This window comes from Esox lucius, chromosome 25 (genome assembly GCF_011004845.1).
Source record: "Esox lucius isolate fEsoLuc1 chromosome 25, fEsoLuc1.pri, whole genome shotgun sequence".
Classification (NCBI taxonomy): domain Eukaryota; kingdom Metazoa; phylum Chordata; class Actinopteri; order Esociformes; family Esocidae; genus Esox; species Esox lucius.
Window position 1 is genome coordinate 19500186 of NC_047593.1, and position 22129 is coordinate 19522314.

Sequence of the window (22129 nt, forward strand, 5' to 3'; positions counted from 1 at the left end):
TTGGAAAGCCTGTCATGTCAGCACCTTTATTTCTGGAAATGTTGGGTTGCTGAACACTGACAACCTTTCCTCTTTGTCTGTATTGTTTGACTGGGAACCATTTTAATGGGGCAGAACAATTTGTTTTGTGCACATCTTTGGGGGCCCCAGACCAAGATTGGGAAACACTGTGTGTCTGTGTGTGTGAGTGTGTGTATGTGAGGGGGAGGGGGGGTTAAGTGCAAAAGATGTCCCCTCTGCTTCAGAAAACAACATACTCATGTGTGGGTCTGTTGTGGCGATCTAGAGCACAATGCCTTCGTCTCGCCTTTGTCTGCCCTGGCATTCTGTCTCAACTGAAAAACGACAACACACAGCAAAACCCAAAACAAACAGAACTATAGCGGAGGGACGTTGTCCAATAGAAACTCTGAATTTAGCTGCGCAACACTCTGAAGAAAGTACACATCCGCTGACATTGAAGCAGAGTGACCTCTGACCCATCCACTGCCTTGTCATCGTATCGTCATTCAAATCTCAACCATAGGATATCTACTGATTTATTATAACTGAAAAACACTTTAATCTGAGGATTGACCTCAGGCATTCTTCCCTGTGCTCACATTCACCTGTTGAACGTTGGCCATCTTAGGTCCTGTGTGTGTGTGTGTGTTGTTTCGCCCTCAACATTTCTCAGTTCTCAGACATCAATTGTCATTGCGTGATCACACACTCAAGCACGCACACACACACACACATACACACAGACACACACACACACACACATACACACCAGTCCACTGAGGGGATTAAGAACATATGAGCCCTAAGAAAGCATTAAGCCAGGAGAGATTACATGGCGTATCCCAGCAGGACGGTTCCAGTGACAGCCCTTTCCCAGAGACATGTTGGCTCCAGTTGACTCCACTTAGCATTTTCCCCAGTGCCAGGACCGATTATACTGCGTTGGAGACACAGTTCTACTACTTTTTTCCTAATTGTTCCCCTCTAATCAGGGACTAGTTAAGTTTTGGTACACACGGTGGGGGCGTTCAATGGGTTGAACAGACTAGCTGGCTCCCAACCCGCTATTTTTTTGTTGTTGTAGGAGTTAAATGACTGCCAACAGCAAAATCGCTTGTTTCTGGTAAATTAGCCAGCAGCATAATACATTTTATCCAGCAGCATAGCACCCCACTGATGACTTCTCAGGTTGGTCCCTAGAATAGAGACCAGATACCGCTGGAAGTTGTATGGGAGAGCCAGTAGGGGGCACTCTTCCCTCTGGTCTATCTATAAAACCCCAATGCCCCAGGGCAGCAAAGGGGACATTGCCCTGACTAGTGTGCCGTCTTTAGGGGTGGGATGTTAAACCGCTGTCCGTTTTAACATCTCTGTGATCGTTAGAGATCCCAAGGCACTTATTGTAAGATCTGGGCCGTTAACTCAGGGTTCCCAGCTACATTTCTTAGGTGGCCCTCCTGTCATTACGGCTACCTAATCATCCTCAAGTTCCCAGTTGGATAATTTGTCCCCTCTCTGTCCCCGTATCAAAATTGTAGATACATAATTGTAAGCTGCTCTAGGTAAAGAATGTGCATTTCTTTCAAAAACGAGGACAATTCTGAGTGACCCCAAACTTCTGAACGGTAGTGTACATATTTTAAAGTGACTAATAATGATTGTGACTGTATGATTAATAATAAAAAAAATATTAAATACACCTGTCCAAAATTATAAAAAAGAAAAATGGTTATATTTTGTAATTGACAGACGTGTGTTTGCTTCAAAACCCACTTCCAGACCCTGTGAGATACAGTCTGTGAGATTCACTGTGGGAACACAGTAATTCAAAGGCCACAACCCTTTCAACAAAATACCATCACGATGCTAGGAATGCTTGAAAGGGGTATTTCTGTTGTTAGCCATTAATTCTAATGACAAACGAGGGATTATAAACTAAATCTGTGTTACAACTGGCACCCTATGCCCTTTTAATTTTTTTTTTAACTATTGTAGGGTGCCATTTAGAACACAATATAGTTATAGAAGAGCCATGGTAATGTAGGCCACGATGATGTTATGTGAATTCTGTTTGCTCTCTGTTCACTGCCTGCTCAACTATCCCATTGTGCCCTGAAAGGCAGCAGGAGGAATCTATTAGTGTTTAGCATTGCTGTGTGCCCCTCCGTGAGTAATGCAACCTGACTTAGCGTTAGCTTAGCATTAGCCTAGCGTGCTCGTCCATCCGCAAGTAATAGTGGCCCAATAAGCATTAGCTTAGCTTTAGCTTAGCCACTCACCCACCCGAGAGTAATGTGCCCTGACTAGCACTGGAGAGAGAGAAAAAAAATATTCTGTTTAATACGGAAGCCAGAGTCTGACCCATTAAGTGATGGAGCCAGGGGCCAGCAAATGTGTTAGTTGTGATGGGCTGTGTACAAAGAATCCTCTATTTCATTATTTGATTAATTCCACCCTGTGTTTTTAACAAATTAACGCTGATTAAATCAAAATCTTAGGCCCTAACGACGATAGGATTGGTTATCGGCTATGCTGGCGTTGTTTGCTAAGTGGCAAGCTAATTGCGACAGACAGGCAAATTGGTGGAAGTAACTTGTGTTCTCGTATCACGCGTTCTGGAATCAGGTCACTTGATCTGCTGCTAGGGTGCTGGAGTGTATCGCTGTGTGACTAAGTTTCTACAAAGACCAGACATCCAGACCCTGATTGGTTGCACACGTTTCCCTCAAGCCTATAGCCAACAAACGTCATCTTCTGGCCATTTATGAGAATGTAAGAGGCCTTTTAAGGCTGGATCGTTCTATGAGAAATTATAATGTTCGGGTGACCAGCAAAGCACCAATCAATCAATCAAATTCATTTCATAAAGCTCTTTTTACATCAGCTGTTGTCAGAAAGTGCTTTTACAGAAACCTGGCCTGAAACCCTGAAGAGCAAGGAAACGAGTAAATGCACAGTGGCTAGGAAAGATTCCCTCTGCACTGTGCGTGTCCGCCCGTGTACTCCAGGACTGACACACAGATGGAACACCAGCCTGTCCAGAGGGGTGATATTCAACTGAGACAGGCTGCAATATGCAAATAAACCGATGCAAATCATTTTGCTCACCCATTTTGCCAACAGCGTTACAGAACAAGTAAAACATAATAATTCCTATTTGTATGAAATATTTACTGTATTTCTATTTGAAGGCTATTATTTCATTTTATTTATTGTTTTCCTCCAGGCAAGTTATTTGATTTGATAGACATGCTGGGCGTGACCAGACCCAGGCCTTTTAGTTTCCTGGGACAGTGTTAGGAAATGTCTGCAATGAGATCCGAATCTTTGGCAAGTCTGGTGGCATTACTCTATAAAGCCATTACAGACCAATTTGAAGTAAGAAAAAAAAAGTACTCTATTTGTTATTTGTATGAGATATATCTAGCACAATCTTATTGAAGGGCACCAGATGAAAGAAAGGGTTTTCTGGGTTGATTTAATCATTGACTTCAACATCCAATCTTTTTTTTTTTCATGAATAATTGTAATTCCAAAATAAAATCTGATTAGAATTCATAGGGCTAACTTAAAATGGTGACACTCTTAACTCTTATTAATAGAGGCCTTTTCTAATTCTGTAAACAACTAAGTATTGTCTTAGTCAAAAACATGCAGTATGTTCATTTTAATGTGGTTGAAGTCTTGTTTCGTGTGAAGTGAGGCAGTCTTACGCTGTAGGTGTGTGTTTGTTATAATTAGACTGGACGATGTTCTGTCGGATACCTTCTAGGCAAAGACTATAATTCCTTGGTGCCTGTTCATACACACAGGAACTCACATACACACACATACACTAACTGCCCACTCGTGCCCCTAGCTAAAGAGGTGGGCAGAGATCCTAGCATGGTGATGCCAACATCCATAATGGCCATTTACTTGTTGGAAACCACACGCTGTCCCTCGCTCTCTCTTCTATCTCCCTCCTCTCTCTCACCCTCCTAATCTCTCACTGTCCCTCTAGTTTTATCTCCCTTTCTCCCCTCCCCCACTCCAGCCTGTTATTGATCCAGAGGGGAGGTTCGATAGTCATTTATTCTTTCCTAATATGGAGGTCGGAAACTGTCCTGAGACCAACCAGAAATAGCCTGGCAGTGTGTGTCTGTGTGTACCTCAGGGTTAGCTTTAGCATCTGTCCTGCTTCTGCCCACATTCTGTTAGGGAACCTGACACTAGATTTTTCACTGTGGGCCACTAGCCTACAGTCCCTATAGTCTGCAATCACTATAGTCTACAATCACTTTAGTTGGCTGTAGCCAAGCATCGCTAAAGCCTACTATCGCTACAGCCTACTATCGCCACAGCCTACTATCGCTACAGCCTACTATCGCCACAGTCTACTATCGCCACAGTCTACTATCGCCACAGCCTACTATCGCTTCAGTCTACTATCGCTTCAGTCTACTATCGCTTCAGCCTACTATCGCTACAGCCTACTATCGCTACAGCCTACTATCGCTACAGCCTATTATCGCTACAGTCTATTATCGCTACAGCCTACTATCGCTACAGTCTGCTATCGCCACAGTCTACTAGCACCACAGTCTACTATCGCCACAGTCTACTATCGATACAGCCTACTATCGCTACTGCCTACTATCGCTACAGCCTACTATCGCTACAGCCTTCTATCGCTACAGTCTATTATCGCTACAGTCTACTATCGCTACAGTCTATTATCGCTACAGCCTACTATCGCTACAGTCTACTATCGCTACAGTCTACTATCGCTACAGTCTATTATCGCTACAGCCTACTATCGCTACAGCCTACTATCGCTACAGTCTACTATCGCTTCAGTCTACTATCGCTACAGTCTACTATCGCTACAGCTTACTATCACTTCAGTCTACTATCGCTTCAGTCTACTATCGCTTCAGCCTACTATCGCTACAGTCTACTATCGCTACAGTCTACTATCGCTGCAGTCTATTATCGCTACAGCTTACTATCACTTCAGTCTACTATCGCTTCAGTCTACTATCGCTACAGTCTACTATCGCTACAGTCTACTATCGCTACAGCTTACTATCACTTCAGTCTACTATCGCTTCAGTCTACTATCGCTTCAGCCTACTATCGCTTCAGCCTACTATCGCTACAGTCTACTATCGCTATAGTCTACTATCGCTTCAGTCTACTATCTCTGCATGTCTGGTCTTGTGTGTCACTGTGGGTAGAATTACCTTTTACTGTCCCCATCTGTGTAATCATCTGTAGAATGTGGCCCAAGCAATGTCAGGGTTGTTGGTTTGATTTGGCGAATGAATGTGCTCAAGACATTCCTTAGCCGTGTGTGGTATATGGCCTGTATTACTGTGTAACTATCACTGGGGCCTTCGAGAGGAAGGGAGATGGAACATAGTGTGTCTATAGATGCAGTGCTGTTGTTTCCCCAAGTCAAATTTTCATTTTTTTTGTGGCAGTTTTCACATTAAATTTGATCAGCCGTGTGTGGAGCTGTGGTCAAGTGTTAACTCTGCTGGCTGTATGTGAATACGAAGCTCCCTGCTATAGACCAGATTTCAATACCCACTCACCTCCCATTCATTTTAATTAAGAATTTGTTTTTCTCCGTGATCAATTTAATCTATATTAAGTTCAATTTGCTGTTGTATTTTGAGTTCACGATCAAATATCCAAAAAGTACATGTTTTTGGTATTGCCAGATGAATGTAAAGATAGTAACAGTCCATTGTTGAACACCACAGAGTGTAAGGATAGAGGATACAGATAGAGGTACAGGCCTGAGCTCTCTATCACTCTGTCTGTCTCTCTATCACTCTGTCTGTCTTTCTATCCCCCTGTCTGTCTCGCTATCACTCTGTCTGTCTCTCTATCACCCTGTCTGTCTCTCTATTACTCTGTCTGTCTCTCTATCACTTTGTCTGTCTTTCTATCCCTCTGTCTGTCTCTCTATCCCTTTGTCTGTCTTTCTATCCCTTTGTCTGTCTCTCTATCCCCCTGTCTGTCTCTCTATCCCCCTGTCTGTCTCTCTATCCCTCTGTCTCTCTAACCTTTTATTTCTCTTGCTACAGTGACAGTTTGAGTTATAATACCACTTTGTTGGGTCTAAGAGCCCACAATACAACAAATACTCAAACAAACAAACAATAGGCGCAACTTAAAAACACAACACCAAATCATTCTCCACAGTAACACAATACAAAAATACCTGAATACCTGAATACCCCAGATGTCCATGAACTGCTCAAAGTTCCTAACCAGTTTGTAGTAGACATACTCCACCCTCAGTCTAGCTGCCAGCATCCCCTCAAACATGGCCACCACGTCCACAGACCCCTGGCCCAGAAAACGCTTCTTTCATGTCTTCCAAATTGCTAATTTAGTTGCCCCGACACATAATGAATCAAAACGATTACACTATACTTAGTTCCAAATATAAACAGTTGGGAGAAAAAAATTCACCCAAAGCAGAGAATCAACCAGACCAGGTCAAAGAGCCCTACCAATCTGGGACACCGCAGAAAACAGATGTGTTAGAGTTCCAGGTGTCACATATCTGTGGCTCTGGCGAGAGAGAGACCGTGACAGAGACATTGGTGTAGCACACAATTCGTCCAACTGAGGAAGTTGCAAGTTTGATGTAGTTGTCTGTTTTACGTGGTGTATCAAGATCTCTATGCAGTTAATAACACCGAAAGGTTTATACTGCGCCTCTGGGAGTGGAGAGGAGATGAGAAGGGCGGGCCAGGGAGGAAGAGGAGAATGTAGAAAATGAGACAGTGATGGAGGGATGATGGAGAGATATGTAGAGAAAAGAGAAAGCAAGGGATGAGGAGATAGAAAGGCTGAAAAGGGAGGACCTACGTCAGTGTCATTTTATCACTGCTGGCTTTACACTTTTCATTTGTTTTGTGGCTGAGAGATTAGTACATGGATTAAAGCAGAGATCCCCCCCACACACACGCACACACACACGCGCACACGCACGCACACACACAGATCCACTCTCTTCATTTGGGTATTTGTGTTTCTCTCGTGGGCGAGAGGGTTTCTCAGTACACACTGTCCAAATGTGGTCTCACCACGAGTTTGGTGCTTCTCACACTGTCACTTCACAATGTTCCTCTCTCTTTGTATGTCTCTCCCTCGCTCTCTCCTCAAAATATAATCTTTATTATTTATATAATCTCTCTCTTTATGTATCTCCCTCTCTCTCTCTCTCTCTCTCTCTCTCAATTTCTCTCTCTTTTCCATATTACCCTTTACCCCTCTCTTTCCCTCTTTCTGTCTCTTTTCCATGTCTCGAGGTCTTGCTTCCTGTCTCCCTCCTTTCTGTCTCTCTCTCTCTCTTCCTCTTTCTGTCTCTCTCTCTCTTCCTCTTTCTGTCTCTCTCTCTCTCTTCCTCTTTCTGTCTCTCTCTCTCTCTCTCATTCTTTCTCTCTAGCCCCCTTTTTGAACAGCAAAAAGCAATTTCTTTTTCCTTTGTGGGGCTGGCAGTCCATAAGCCGTTAAGTAGGGATTTTTCTACTGGGTCTGGATCTGAAGCCATTAGCTCCGGCTGCCGTTCCTGTGTTCCGTGACTGACGGACGCTCTTTGATGTAATGATGTCAGAATCTAACAGTGCTTTTGTGTGAAGGTGTGTATGTGTGTGTATAGGTGTGTGTGTGTGTGTGTGTGTGTGAGGTTATGATATTGGTCGCATCGCTGGAAACGTATTAGTCAACGTGTTAGACAGTAAGTCTTTATAAATCCTTTATGACCGAGATAAAAAATGAATATATTAAGCTTCTTTTCTGGTATGCGGCCAGAGAGAAGCATGGAACATGGACTTAGAGAACGCACAACACTAACCCTGAGCAAACACTGAAGACATTCAACACACATGTAGAAAACACACACCAAACAGCCCTCCCCGTCCACACACCAAACAGCCCTCCCCATCCACACACCAAACAGCACTCCCCGTCCACACACCAAACAGCACTCCCCGTCCACACACCAAACAGCCCTCCCCGTCCACACACCAAACAGCCCTCCCCGTCCACACACCAAACAGCACTCCCCATCCACACACCAAACAGCCCTCCCCATCCACACACCAAACAGCCCTCCCCGTCCACACACCAAACAGCCCTCCCCGTCCACACACCAAACAGCCCTCCCCGTCCACACACTTAACATACACATCCTCTTCTAATCTGGTTGTATTGACTTGTCTCTCTTCTTCAGCGCCACCAAAGTTCACGCGGACCCCAGAAGATCAGACCGGCGTTCAGGGAGGGGTGGCCTCCTTTGTCTGCCAGGCCACCGGAGACCCTCCACCCAAAATTGTGTGGAACAAGAAGGGCAAGAAAGTCCAGAACCAGAGATTTGAGGTAATCGTTCAATCAGTCAGTCAGTCATCCAATATTTCAATTAGTCAATTATCTAATACATCAATCAGTAAATTATTCAATACACCAGTCAGTCAATTATCCAGTACATCAGTCAGTCAATTATCCTATACATCAGTCAGTCAATTATCCAGTACATCAGTCATTCAATTATCCTATACATCGTCAGTATATTATTCAATACATCAGTCAGTAAATTATCCAGTACATCAGTCAGTCAATTATCAAATACACCAGTCAGTCAATTATCAAATACACCAGTCAATTATCCAGTACATCAGTCAGTCAATTATTCAGTACATCAGTCAATTATCCAATACATCAGTCAGTCAATTATTCAATACATCAGTCAGTCAAATATCCAATACATCAGTCAGTCAAATATCTAATACATCAGTCAGTCAAATATCCAATACATCAGTCAGTCAAATATCCAATACATCAGTCAGTCAATTATCCAGTACATGAGTCAGTCAATTATCCAGTACATCAGTCAGTCATTTATCCAGTACATCAGTCAGTCATTTATCCAGTACATCAGTCAGTCAAATATCCAATACATCAGTCAGTCAAATATCCAATACATCAGTCAGTCAAATATCCAATACATCAGTCAGTCAATTATCCAGTACATCAGTCAGTCAATTATCCAGTACATCAGTCAGTCAATTATCCAATACATCAGTCAGTCAATTATCCAGTACATCAGTCAGTCAATTATCCAATACATCAGTCAGTCAAATATCCAATACATCAGTCAGTCAAATATCCAGTACATCAGTCAGTCAATTATCCAATACATCAGTCAGTCAATTATCCAGTACATCAGTCAGTCAATTATCCAATACATCAGTCAGTCAAATATCCAATACATCAGTCAGTCAAATATCCAGTACATCAGTCAGTCAATTATCCAATACATCAGTCAGTCAATTATCCAGTACATCAGTCAGTCAATTATCCAATACATCAGTCAGTCAAATATCCAATACATCAGTCAGTCAAATATCCAATACATCAGTCAGTCAATTATCCAGTACATCAGTCAGTCAATTATCCAATACATCAGTCAGTCAATTATCCAGTACATCAGTCAGTCAATTATCCAATACATCAGTCAGTCAATTATCCAGTACATCAGTCAGTCAGTTATCCAATACATCAGTCAGTCAAATATCCAATACATCAGTCAGTCAAATATCCAATACATCAGTCAGTCAAATATCCAGTACATCAGTCAGTCAATTATCCAGTACATCAGTCAGTCAATTATCCAATACATCAGTCAGTCAAATATCCAATACATCAGTCAGTCAATTATCCAGTACATCAGTCAGTCAATTATCCAGTACATCAGTCAGTCAAATATCCAGTACATCAGTCAGTCAAATATCCAATACATCAGTCAGTCAAATATCCAATACATCAGTCAGTCAATTATCCAGTACATCAGTCAGTCAATTATCCAGTACATCAGTCAGTCAAATATCCAGTACATCAGTCAGTCAAATATCCAATACATCAGTCAGTCAAATATCCAGTACATCAGTCAGTCAATTATCCAGTACATCAGTCAGTCAATTATCCAATACATCAGTCAGTCAAATATCCAGTACATCAGTCAGTCAATTATCCAGTACATCAGTCAGTCAATTATCCAGTACATCAGTCAGTCAATTATCCAATACATCAGTCAGTCAAATATCCAATACATCAGTCAGTCAAATATCCAATACATCAGTCAGTCAATTATCCAGTACATCAGTCAGTCAATTATCCAGTACATCAGTCAGTCAAATATCCAGTACATCAGTCAGTCAAATATCCAATACATCAGTCAGTCACATATCCAGTACATCAGTCAGTCAATTATCCAGTACATCAGTCAGTCAATTATCCAGTACATCAGTCAGTCAATTATCCAATACATCAGTCAGTCAATTGTCCAATACATCAGTCAGTCAAATATCCAATACATCAGTCAGTCAAATATCCAATACATCAGTCAGTCAATTATCCAGTACATCAGTCAGTCAATTATCCAGTACATCAGTCAGTCAAATATCCAGTACATCAGTCAGTCAAATATCCAATACATCAGTCAGTCAAATATCCAATACATCAGTCAGTCAATTATCCAGTACATCAGTCAGTCAATTATCCAGTACATCAGTCAGTCAATTGTCCAATACTTCAATCAGTCAACCAAGGAGAAACCTAGAGAGGAGCCAAACTCTGAGGGGTGGCCAATCCTTTCCTGTCTGTTGTCTCCCCCCCCCGTGTCTCCCCCCCCCCCCCGTGTCTCTCCCCCCCCCGTGTCGCCCCCCCCCCCCCGTGTCTCTCCAGGTGATTGACTATGAGGATGGTTCTGGATCGGTTCTAAGAGTCCAGCCGTTGAGGACACCCCGGGACGAGGCTGTTTATGAGTGTCACGCCTCCAACCCAGCAGGGGAGATTACTGCTCTGTGTAGACTCAATGTGCTACGAGGTGAGGAAACACACACACACAGATACAAACACACACGACTGTGTTCTGAACGGGCTGGTCGAGTTGATCTGAAGAATAATCTTCACTTGAACATTGGTCAAGCCCCCCCAGGCCGTTATTAATTGAATGACTCGATGTGCTTCAGGGTGAGAGAGCGTGCGGGTAAACACACACACACACACACACCTCCAACAGAATGAGAGATTACTGCACTAGGCAGACTCAACGTGCTATGGGTTGAAAGAACACACACACACACACACACACACACCCTCCAGGGCTTTTTTTTAATGAGGGCGTAACCTTTCTAGAACTGAAGGCTGAGGCTTTAACAGATGTGTCTGAGTGGGAACTAACAAGCCGACAACAGACACACAGAAAGAGACACACAAACACGCACAGAAAGAGACGCACAAACACGCACAGAAAGAGACACACAAACACACAGAGAAAAAGACACACACACACACACACACACCAACGGGCCATCAATCATGGGGACAGTTGCCACCTACACCACCAGCGTGTGTGTATGTGTGTGCGTGTGAAACCCAAAGCTGAGGGATGGCATACACAAACACACACATACACACACACACACACATATTGGCTCCAAATTGGCAACATCAACAATACCCACTGTCACTTAATGTGTCTCATTAAAACAGCCAAGGGTATGACAGGCCACGACTGACATTCACACTGGAACACTGGAGTCTCACTGTCTCTCTCCCTTCCTTCCTACCTCTTTCTGTCAGTCACTCACCCGCCTCCTCCCTTTATTTTTCTATTCTCCCCCTCTCTCTCACACTCACACAAGCCCTCACACACTGACTGTTGTTGAGGACGTTTAGTCTGTGAGTCAGTGTCAGTCAATTAGTCCCTTGGTGAGGCTTAGGGACACCTCTGAGGGGAACGACTGGGTAATCACCACACCTGTGTGTGTGTGTGTTTATGAGAACGGTGAAACATCAAAGGAGCCTGCCAGAGCCTGCCAAGACATCGAAGACGATATGTTTTAAACGTTTCCTAGCGTCTAGGCTTCGTTTGACAGCAAAGTGTGGAGAAGGAGAGGAGAAGGGTTTTTTTTGCTGAAAGAGAAGTGGACATTGGTCCATGTGCAACAAAAGCAGAGGAGCAGTTGCAGTGGCCCAGACCAGACCACATAGGAGCAGTTCCAGTGGAGCAGCCCAGACCACAGAGGAGCAGTTCCAGTGGACCAGCCCAGACCACAGAGGAGCAGTTCCAGTGGACCAGCCCAGACCACAGAGGAGCAGTTCCAGTGGACCAGCCCAGACCACAGAGGAGCAGTTCCAGTGGAATAATAAACACTGCTGCTACCAACTTCACAGTCTGACCGGCAGTGAAGCCCGCTGTTTGATGGAACATCTTGTCCTAGGAATGAGGAACAGACCAGTATTAGACATGGGTCTGTGGTACCCCAGCACATGACTGGTCTGGAACCCACAGGTTCTAACAAATACATCCAGTCCAGTACACTGGTGCCATGCAAGGCACGACCCATTCTGGTGTTCTGCATGACTCAAAAGCATTCCGTTGCCCCTGTTTTGAATGGCTGCTGTGGATTTCTTGATACGAGCAGTTTGTTGATCCGATAGCCACTGGTACCAGAGGCAACCAGCCAAGCCATTCTTGTGTAAAGTCGGTTTAATGCTAATGAGGATGTGTTCCTGACCACACCTGATTTTTGTTTTTTCTGGGTGACAGTCGCGGAAAGGGGCTTAGTCTGGAAGTGGGCTAATAATTTCATTGGAGAATGAAGCAAACCTTTGCTGACAAGCTGTTTAAACTATCAGCCCCTTAATTTTCGCTTGAACAGTCTCAGTTATCAGTGCAACCGTGCAGTGCTGATATCTGGGAGCCTGGGTCATGTCTGCAGACAGGCACTACCTGGCCTTTAGATTGCAGGCCCACATACGCCGAAGGTGAAACCGCTAGAGAGGCAGCACTCCAGGTCAGAGGTCACAGACAGCTGTGTCATCTGAATTCTTAGGTGTTTTAAAGTAGTTTTAGCATTTGAATAAAGTAGTTATTAGTGTTTGAGTGTGTCTATGTGTGATTGTAAGTTTCAACCTATGGATACTGGGTCAGCAGAATACAATTCGATGGAATAGATTTCAGTCTCTTCTGTATAGCTCATTTGGTAGAGCATCGGTGGCTAGCAGAAACCCTGCCCTCTTGTTTACCTATAGAATCTTTAGAATACATTGGTGAGAGAGAGACAAAATAACAGTCACATTTTTTGTCATTTTTGGAACAATCCAACTCAGTTGAAGGGGGGTGCACGAACTTCGCCCGGTGGCTGACCGAATCGGTGTCCCCCTTGTTTATTAACAAGAAATCTGCTACAAAATGATATAAACACATTGAATGTATTGGTAAGAAGGAGGCAGAATATTGGTATAAATATCAGAATAATCCCTTTCGTTTGATAGGGGGGCACAGATTTTGGCAGTGGCTGACAGAAACTGTGTCTCCTTGTTTATTGAATAATAATCAATTTTATTTGTATATTTTCGGGACAGCCACTCTTGACTGTGTTCCTTAGTGGGTAAAGTATGGGTCTTGTAAGGTTGTGGGTATTCCGATGAGAAGATCTATACATTTTTAGAATTTTACGGAAATTCCATCTTTACTAGGGGGCACAGATTTCACTTGTGGCTGATAGAAACCGAGAATCTTTATTGAATAAACATCTGCTCCAGAATAAAATGAATCTATTGAATGGGATGGTTGACAGTAACATTATTAGTTTAGAATTTTTTTCAATTGACAGGGGAGCATGGATTTCAGCATTGGCTGACAGAATCGGTGTCCCCTTGTATATTGAAGGAAAATGTTCTAGATTAATCCAAACCACAGTGGGGAGCTTGAAAGTTAAATTGGTGAATTGTTGATTATGGCATTTACAGTACTCTGACCTGAGAGCATGTGGAGTGAGAAATAGAATAGCAGGAGAAAAATGAGGAGAGAGGCAGAGATTAAGGGGTAGAAAGACAGATAGAGAGAAGTACTAAACCTTCAAAATGTGCCAGGGATACGACATTTGGACAATGTGTCTTTGGAGAGTTTGTGTGTGTGTGTGTGTGTGTGTGTGGGCGCGCGCGTGTGTGCGCGTGTGTGAGCGGCCCTAAGAGCCTGTGCCACTTGTCCGTGTTCTTACAGTGGTGATTAGTCACAGTTCAGGAAGTCCACTCACTCTGTGTTGTATGTCTGGGGCCTTAATGGACGGAAGCTAACGCTAGCACCCCCATCTATATTAATGGACTCAGGCTAACGCTAACGTCAGTTGCTAAATTAAGAACCGGTTACTGAAAGTTGCAGCAATGTAGGATGTGATGGGAGCTGTAAGTAACAAAGAAGAATGATGTCTTTGACTTGGAAGATCCCTCAGCATTAAGTGCCCTGGTGTGTGTGTGTGCATTCAAGTGTTAAAGGCTCTCTTTCTGTGTGGTTGCGGTTGGTTGGTGTCCCTTTGGTTGATGCTTGGCAATGTGGTTGGAGTGACTTCCTGCCTGTTGGGCCCTTTCCGGGGCCTCCCTTGTTTAGGGGCCACTGTGTCACCGGACCCCCGAGTTTCAGCCCCAAGGTTTTACGCAGCTATATTATTGTGCTGGGGGAGTAGGGTCAGTTCTCCTTCTCCACTGTAAATCCTTGTTAATCTAAGGAATGCACTCTACATTTTCCTTGTCTCCTGCTCCGTTTAAACTTAGGAGGACATGAGGTCTTTGCCCACACCTCAGGAGTACCAGTCTCTAAAGACTCATAGCTGTCCATGTCCAAAGTCCTCCTAGTTGCATTGCAGATCAAAATGATACCTGCAACTCCTCCCCCCCGTTGTCCCTGTTCTTGTCCATCTGGCCATGCTTCTGATCTGGATTATGTTTTATAGACTCTGGACACAGCCCAACATGCATTTATTAATTACTACAATTTGTACTCTTAAAAAGTTCACCCGGCAAAGCGAGATAAGGACTGGCCAACCTTCAGAGCCTGGTTCCTCTCTATGTTTCTTCCTAAGTTTTAGACCCTTTTAGGGAGTTTTTCAAGCCGCTGTGCATCAATTGTTGCTTCATCCTTGAGGTTTCAGGCTGGGTGTTTGTAAAAGCTCTTTGGCACCTTCTGATGTGAAAAGGGTTTTATAAATACATTTGATTGATTCATTGATTGAAGGGAGAGACTTCTAGCAAAAGCAGATTGGTACAGCTGCACCTTACCATGCAATGAAGACAACAGTCATCCAAATTTCAACCCTTTTGATTCCTAAACATACAATACCATTTCCTGATCTCTATTCACACCACAAAGAACTCCCCCAAACCCCCCAAAACATGGAACTGTCTTCATCAAAGAACCCCCCCCAAACCCCCCAAAACATGGAACTGTCTTCATCAAAGAACTCCCCCAAACCCCCAAAAACATGGAACTGTCTTCATCAAAGAACCCCCCTTAAGCCTGCAAACACATTGAACTGGCTTTATCACACCGCTGGACTGTTCAGTGTTGCCCAATCCTCTCTCCTGGGGCAATTCTTATAGACTGTTCAGTGTTGCCCAATCCTCTCTCCTGGGGCAATTCTTATAGACTGTTCAGTGTTGCCCAATCCTCTCTCCTGGGGCATTTCTTATAGACTGTTCAGTGTTGCCCAATCTTCTCTCCTGTGGCAATTCTTATAGACTGTTCAGTGTTGCCCAATCCTCTCTCCTGGGCAATTCTTATAGACTGTTCAGTGTTGCCCAATCCTCTCTCCTGAGGCAATTCTTATAGACTTTTAAGTGTTGCCCAATCCTTTCTCCTGGGGCAATTCTTATAGACTATTCCTATGGGCTATTCGTCTTTGTCTCCTTGTTATTTCAGATCTGGTGGATTGCTGAGCCTCGCTCACTCTCTCCACCAGTGTCATCACTTCTTCCTTGTGTGTGGAAGGCAGACGGCTTCTTGCCTCACAATTTCAATCCTCTGGAAAAACTCCACTTCATAATGTGTAAAAAGTATAGTCGACTTTCCAGATTGTCCTGTTCTGGAAATTCGTCCCATTCTGTGGATAGCCTTTTGACTGAATTAGAATGTCACAGTCAAAAACAGAATCTATGTATAAAATGGCCAGACCCCTTGAGGTCACGTCAATTGCTAACAGCAAAGACTGCGGCTTGGGCTTGAACTTGGACTTGGTTCAGCTGACTCATCTGTCAATGCAGTGGGATAGGAGTGATTCAGGGCTTTCCGTCCAGCTAGTTCAGACTGTACACCAGATAATGAACATAGTATTAGGATGGTATGAAGACGGTACTGCTGGAGTTTCTCTAAGGTTTATTATTTGGTATTGACACATACAACTTTTGAACACACCAACTCATTAGACTCAGGGAACAGATGTACAGAAAACACAGTAGACACAGAAATAGTGACACACCCCATGTGTCATTTTATTTCTTACTAGTGGCTGTGTTTTGAAATGTCTTTTTCCTGTATTTTCCTGCCGTAGTCTGTTTGGTTTGCCGCTGTTGGATTGCCGTCCTAAACTTCTTTAGTCTGTTGCCACTTTGTGTCACTGGAATCACATAATCGTGATCTCCCTGGATCATCTGTACTGACAAACTTATTTACATCTGGGAAATTATCTGTGGTTTTCTCTTGGCAAACGTTCAATCAAAATACTCATTAATGTCTTGTCCCGTTTGGCACATCAGAGAACTCCCTCTGATCTACATTCCTCTCCTGATTTTCCAACCAGTTCTACCTCTGCCAACCCATCCACCTTCTCAGCTACCACTGTCTGACCTCTGGCCTGGCATCGTCTCATCCTCTCCTACGTCCAACACAGACTCGCCCCAATTCATCTTTCCCAGCCCCGAAAACAACTGAACCAGCCTCCTTCCCCCACAACCCCAGTCTCAACTGATTGGCGGACTACGTTGTTGTTGTGTGGGCAGAGTTCATCCAATGACGCTGAAGCTACTGCAACTTGTCATGATCCACCTGCTCTCCCACTGTCAGCAAGACTACTGTCAAGCCAGCCGTGGACGCGCTCGAACTGTGGCGTAGGAAGATGGCCGGCCATCCCGATCCCAAATAAACTCCCAGTTCAACGCACTGATCCAAAACGATCATCGTCCAGGGACATTTAGAAAGGAAAAATTATAGACCAACACTGATCTCTTTCAGTTTTATTTTAAAGGCTTTGCATAGGAGCTGAATTATTTAGTAATGTGATAATGTAATGTTTGTTATGTAATATGATAATGTAATTTGATAACGTAGGTTGGTAATGTGTGTCATGCTGTTTCATCTGTTTTATAACCCAGGTCCCTGAGTGCCACAGGCAGTGGAGTTGTTTGACTGAGTTCCCTCATTTGATACTCTAATGTGATTTTCTTCCACTGTGATTGACCAATCACATCGCTGTGTGATGTCTTTCTTTTTACGAATGTCTCTTTTTTCCACCTTCCTATCGTCCTGTTTCTCTGCCTTTGTTCACGCCATCTCTCTTCCTCTCTGCACCTCTCCCCAGAGGACCAGCTTCCTCCGGGGTTCCCCACCATAGACATGGGTCCACAGCTAAAGGTGGTGGAACGTTCCAGAACAGCAACCATGTTGTGTGCTGCCAGCGGCAACCCAGACCCAGAAATCACCTGGTTTAAGGACTTTCTTCCTGTTAACACGACCAATAACAATGGGAGAATTAAACAGCTCCGCTCAGGTATGGAGTTCTCAGTAGTAAACAACTGTTAAGCGAATGTTATCGTCCCCCCCACTGCTTTTATAAAATGCTGTCTTCCTTTCCCTTTCCTTGTCCTCTTCTGTAATCCTCTCTTCTTTTAAAGGAAATGCCCTTTTCTCGGCTCCTCCCTCCCTTTTCTCCTCCCCTCCTTGTGTTTTTCACCTAATGAGTTGATGATATTAAGTTTCTGTATTGAATGGTTGTTGCCTATCTCCGGTCTTTTCTCCTGGTCCAAGGCTGTCTGTCTCTATTTGGCGCTTAGTTCCACATTCTGGAGGTTGTCCATACACACTTCTCATCATGGCAGACTGCAGAGCTCTGTAGCTAACAATGCTTTACAGGACAGTGTTCAAACACACTGAAGGATCTCATATAAATGTATTTATATCTGTATCTAATGAGGTTGTCATCACTACCGCTCATTCAGCTAATGTACAAAACAGGTGTACTTAAAATGACTGATGTGTATCAGTAATCTTAAGTACACCTGTAAGTGTCATCTTAAATTCAACATCATCTAGATTTATACTAGATGATGTTAAATTGGTGAGATGCACCTCCCTCCTCTACAAGAGCTCTACAAGATCAGGAGCTCTACACGATCAAGAGCTCTACAAGATCAGGAGCTCTACAAGGTCAGGAGTTCTACAAGGTCAGGAGCTCTATAAGGTCAGGAGCTCTACAAGGTCAGGAGTTCTACAAGGTCAGGAGCTCTATAAGTTCAGGAGCTCTATAAGGTCAGGAGCTCTACAAGGTCAGGAGTTCTAAAAGGTCAGGAGCTCTACAAGGTCAGGAGCTCTACAAGGTCAGGAGCTCTACAAGGTCAGGAGCTCTATAAGTTCAGGACCTCTATAAGGTCAGGAGCTCTACAAGGTCAGGAGCTCTATAAGGTCAGGAGCTCTACAAGGTCAGGAGCTCTATAAGGTCAGGAGCTCTCCAAGGTCAGGAGCTCTACAATGTCAGCGGTGGAAGGAGCCTTTCAGAGAGCATCATTGTTGCAGATGAAACAAGGCCGTAGAGATAGTAGCAGCTCTAACAATGGAAGCCCCTCTGCCTCCACCTTTAGCCAATAACCCCACAGAAGCCTGCTTCGCTGTTTGTAGTCTCATGCTGGCATCAGTTCTTCTAATGAAACACATCTGAAGCAAAAGCAACACAGTGCTGCTGGCAACGGAAATATCTGCTCTTTTCTCAGTGTAGCCTGGCTGCAGTAGTGTGTAACACGCAACCTTTTAGCCAACTCCCTCCGTCTGTGCCCAACACCACTGGGGTCAGGTCCCGGTCAGTCCCGGTCAGTTCACTAAACCAAAGTCCAACTAGCAACTCCATATTTTCCTCATGGAAATGAACCAGATTTCTCTGAACTGACTGGGATTTCAAGGGATTTGACCCCATCTCCGCTGGTCTAGATCCTAGCCCTGCCCCTGCTTTGGGTTCAACCCTCCCGGCTTTTGTTTGAACTATGACCCTTGCTTCTCCCACTTCCGATCCTTATCCAAGCCCCCTTGAATCATTTCATGTCATCCAATGTCACTAAATATTACTTGATGCTAAATTGTCTACTTGAACTTAACTTAGCTGTCTGTTTTAGTGTTGTGATTCTTCTAGTTTTACTTGCCTCTGTGCTAACTGAAAAGTAAATCAAAGATTTAAACATTTCACATGTCTACATTGTTCAACGCTGTTGTCCTTGGACAACCTTCAAGAACAGCGTTTCTGTCGGCAGAGACAAGTTATGCTCTCCCCATGCGTAGTCAGCCCTGTTACCAACAGCATGTCTGACCCTTTGAAGTTGGGCTCATTCAGTTGGTTGGCTGTCGAGGTTTTGTGACTAACCATTGAAAGGAGTGTAATGCTGTCTTTATGCTGTCTTTTCTCTCTTTGTATATCTTAACAACAGAGTCCTTTGGTAAGTGCTTTTAGCTCTGAAGACTATCGCTATTCTCTGTCTACTCTCACTGTGCCCCCTCCACTGTGGCCCAAATGGCATCCTGTCCCCTAGGTAGTGCACTCCTTCTTTCCAGACCCACCCACACACAGACCCACCCACACACACCGACCAGGGCTCAGGTAAAAGGTGGTGCTTTATGTAGGCAACAGGATGCCATTAGGGACGACTGTTTCTACCCAACACTAATTCTGCTCACTGCTCGAGACACTGACTCACTGTTCTAAACACTGACTCACCGCTCTGATCACTGATTCACTGCTCTAATTACTGACTCACCGTTCTAAACACTGACTCACTGCTCTAATTACTGAATTACTGTTCTAAACACTGACTCACTGCTCTAATAACTGACTCACTGCTCTAATAACTGACTCACTGCTCTAACAACTGACTCACCACTCTGATCACTGACTCACTGCTCTAATAACTGACTCACTGTTCTAAACACTGACTCACTGCTCTAATTACTGAATTACTGTTCTAAACACTGACTCACCGCTCTGATCACTGACTCACTGCTCTAATAACTGACTCAACGTTCTAATCACTGACTCACTGCTCTAATAACTGACTCACTTCTCTAACAACTGACTCACCACTCTGATCACTGACTCACTGCTCTAATAACCGACTCACCACTCTGATCACTAACTCACTGCTCTAATAACCGACGCAACATTCTAATCACTGACTCACTGCTCTGATCACTGACTCACTGCTCTAATAACTGACTCACCGTTCTAAACACTGACTCACCGCTCTAATAACTGACTCACCGCTCTGATCACTGACTCACCGCTCTGATCACTGACTCACCGCTCTGATCACTGACTCACCGCTCTGATCACTGACTCACCGCTCTGATCACTGACTCACTGTTCTAATAACTGACTCGCCGCTCTGATCACTGACTTACTGCTCTAATCACTGTCGCATTGTTGTAATCACTGGCTCAGTGCTATAATTACTGACTTACTGCTATAATCACTGCCTCAGTGCTTTTATCACTGAATCACTGTTCTAAACTCTGACACACTGTTTCAAACACTAACTCACAACTCAAAACATGACACACTGCTCTAACTACTGACACACTGCTCTAACTACTGACTCACTGCTCTGATTACTGACTCACCTCTCTAATTACTGATCAAGACCACTCTGGTCATACAGTACAGTTAGCGTGGCGCATGTGGTCAGGTGCTTACACATGCATATACATACGCACTCACACACACACATGCACTCAGAGATAGACGCATGTATGAACGCACACACACATACACAGACACACACACACACCCTAAACCTTTCTGAGTGGTGTAATCCTCTACTCACTCTCATCTTTACATTCTTTCACTAAATATCTCTCCTTCCTTCACTCTCTCTCTCTCACCCCCCCCCCATTATAGAATAGTGTTTTCCCTTCAATACGTAACCCACTGTAGATGGCGGACTCAACTGAAGCCCCATTCCCCTCAAATAAACCCTGTCCACACACACAGCCCATTTTAGATGTTTTATTTACTCACTAATTGGTCTTTGGAACTGTAATCTCTGAAAATCATTCTGATGTGAAAAGATCAGAATAAAAATCTGAACTGAGCTGTCTGTGTCAACGCAGCCATGGAAAACTCCACTGCCTTCCCACAGCGCACACTTTACCCCCTGTGGACAACCACTGCACAGAATACAACCAATCATCAGTCTTTGTAGCGCTCGCTGTCTCTCACTTCCTCTCTCTCTCTCTCTCTGTCTCTCTGTCTATACCTCTGGCTTTCTGGGGGCTGTCTCCTGTTCTCTACCTCTTGCTTCCTTTCATTCTCTTATCTATCTTTCTTTCAATCTTCTCAATCTTCTTTTTTCTTCAGAATGTTTCTCTTTTCTTTTCTCTGTCCACTCTTCTTCCTCTCTCTCTCTCTGCCTCTCTCTCTACTTCGCTCTCATTTATTGATCCGATAATGTTGAGTATCTAATTTAATTATTCTCCTCTCAATACCCCTCATCTCTCTCTCTCTGTCTCCTCTGTTCGTACTTTCCTCCCTCCGTACTAATATTTCTTCTTCTTCTTCTCTAATCTTATTTGCATTCATTGACCAATCAGGTGGCACTCCTATACGAGGTAAGAGATGATTGGCTGCCAGGAACGCCTCAGAATTAGGTTGTCACAAATGGCACCCTATTCCTCATATAGTGCACTACTTTTGACTAGATCCATTGTCAGGAGTAGTGTGCACTATAGTGATTTGGGTGTCATTTGTGACATAAAAAACAGGCTAGAAATTCTAAGATTCATCCTTCCTTCCTTCATCCCTCCTTCCATTTCTGCCATCTTCGTTTTGTCGTTTAACTAAACAACTTGAAGTTGTCATGCATTGCTTCCTTGTCCTTTTCCCATCCTCCCTTCTTCAGGGTTTTCCATTTATCCCACTCAGCTATTTACAGTGTTTGTTTTTGCCTTATAGATTAACGGTGTTGTTTATATGCTGTCTTAGTGACGTTTTGACTCAGTTGAAAATGGTCTCGTTCTAAGACGAGGAGGCAC

The 22129-nt window shown here is 43.9% G+C and overlaps 1 protein-coding gene across 26 annotated transcripts in view; it reads left to right on the top strand.

Annotated features, from left to right (window-relative positions):
- The window catches only part of ptprdb (protein tyrosine phosphatase receptor type Db), a 153634-nt gene that overhangs the window by 74336 nt on the left and 57169 nt on the right, over positions 1-22129 (top strand). For 10 of the 26 annotated variants that reach the window (XM_029118137.2, XM_029118136.2, XM_029118141.2 and 7 more), the window contains 5 exons: positions 8240-8385; positions 10750-10891; positions 17424-17612; positions 19534-19542; positions 21689-21706. In XM_029118137.2, coding sequence (XP_028973970.1) covers positions 8240-8385; positions 10750-10891; positions 17424-17612; positions 19534-19542; positions 21689-21706 — 504 coding nt within the window. The remainder of the gene's footprint in view (positions 1-8239; positions 8386-10749; positions 10892-17423; positions 17613-19533; positions 19543-21688; positions 21707-22129) is intronic. The other 16 variants (XM_029118145.2, XM_029118147.2, XM_029118157.2 and 13 more) reach the window with 3 other exon arrangements.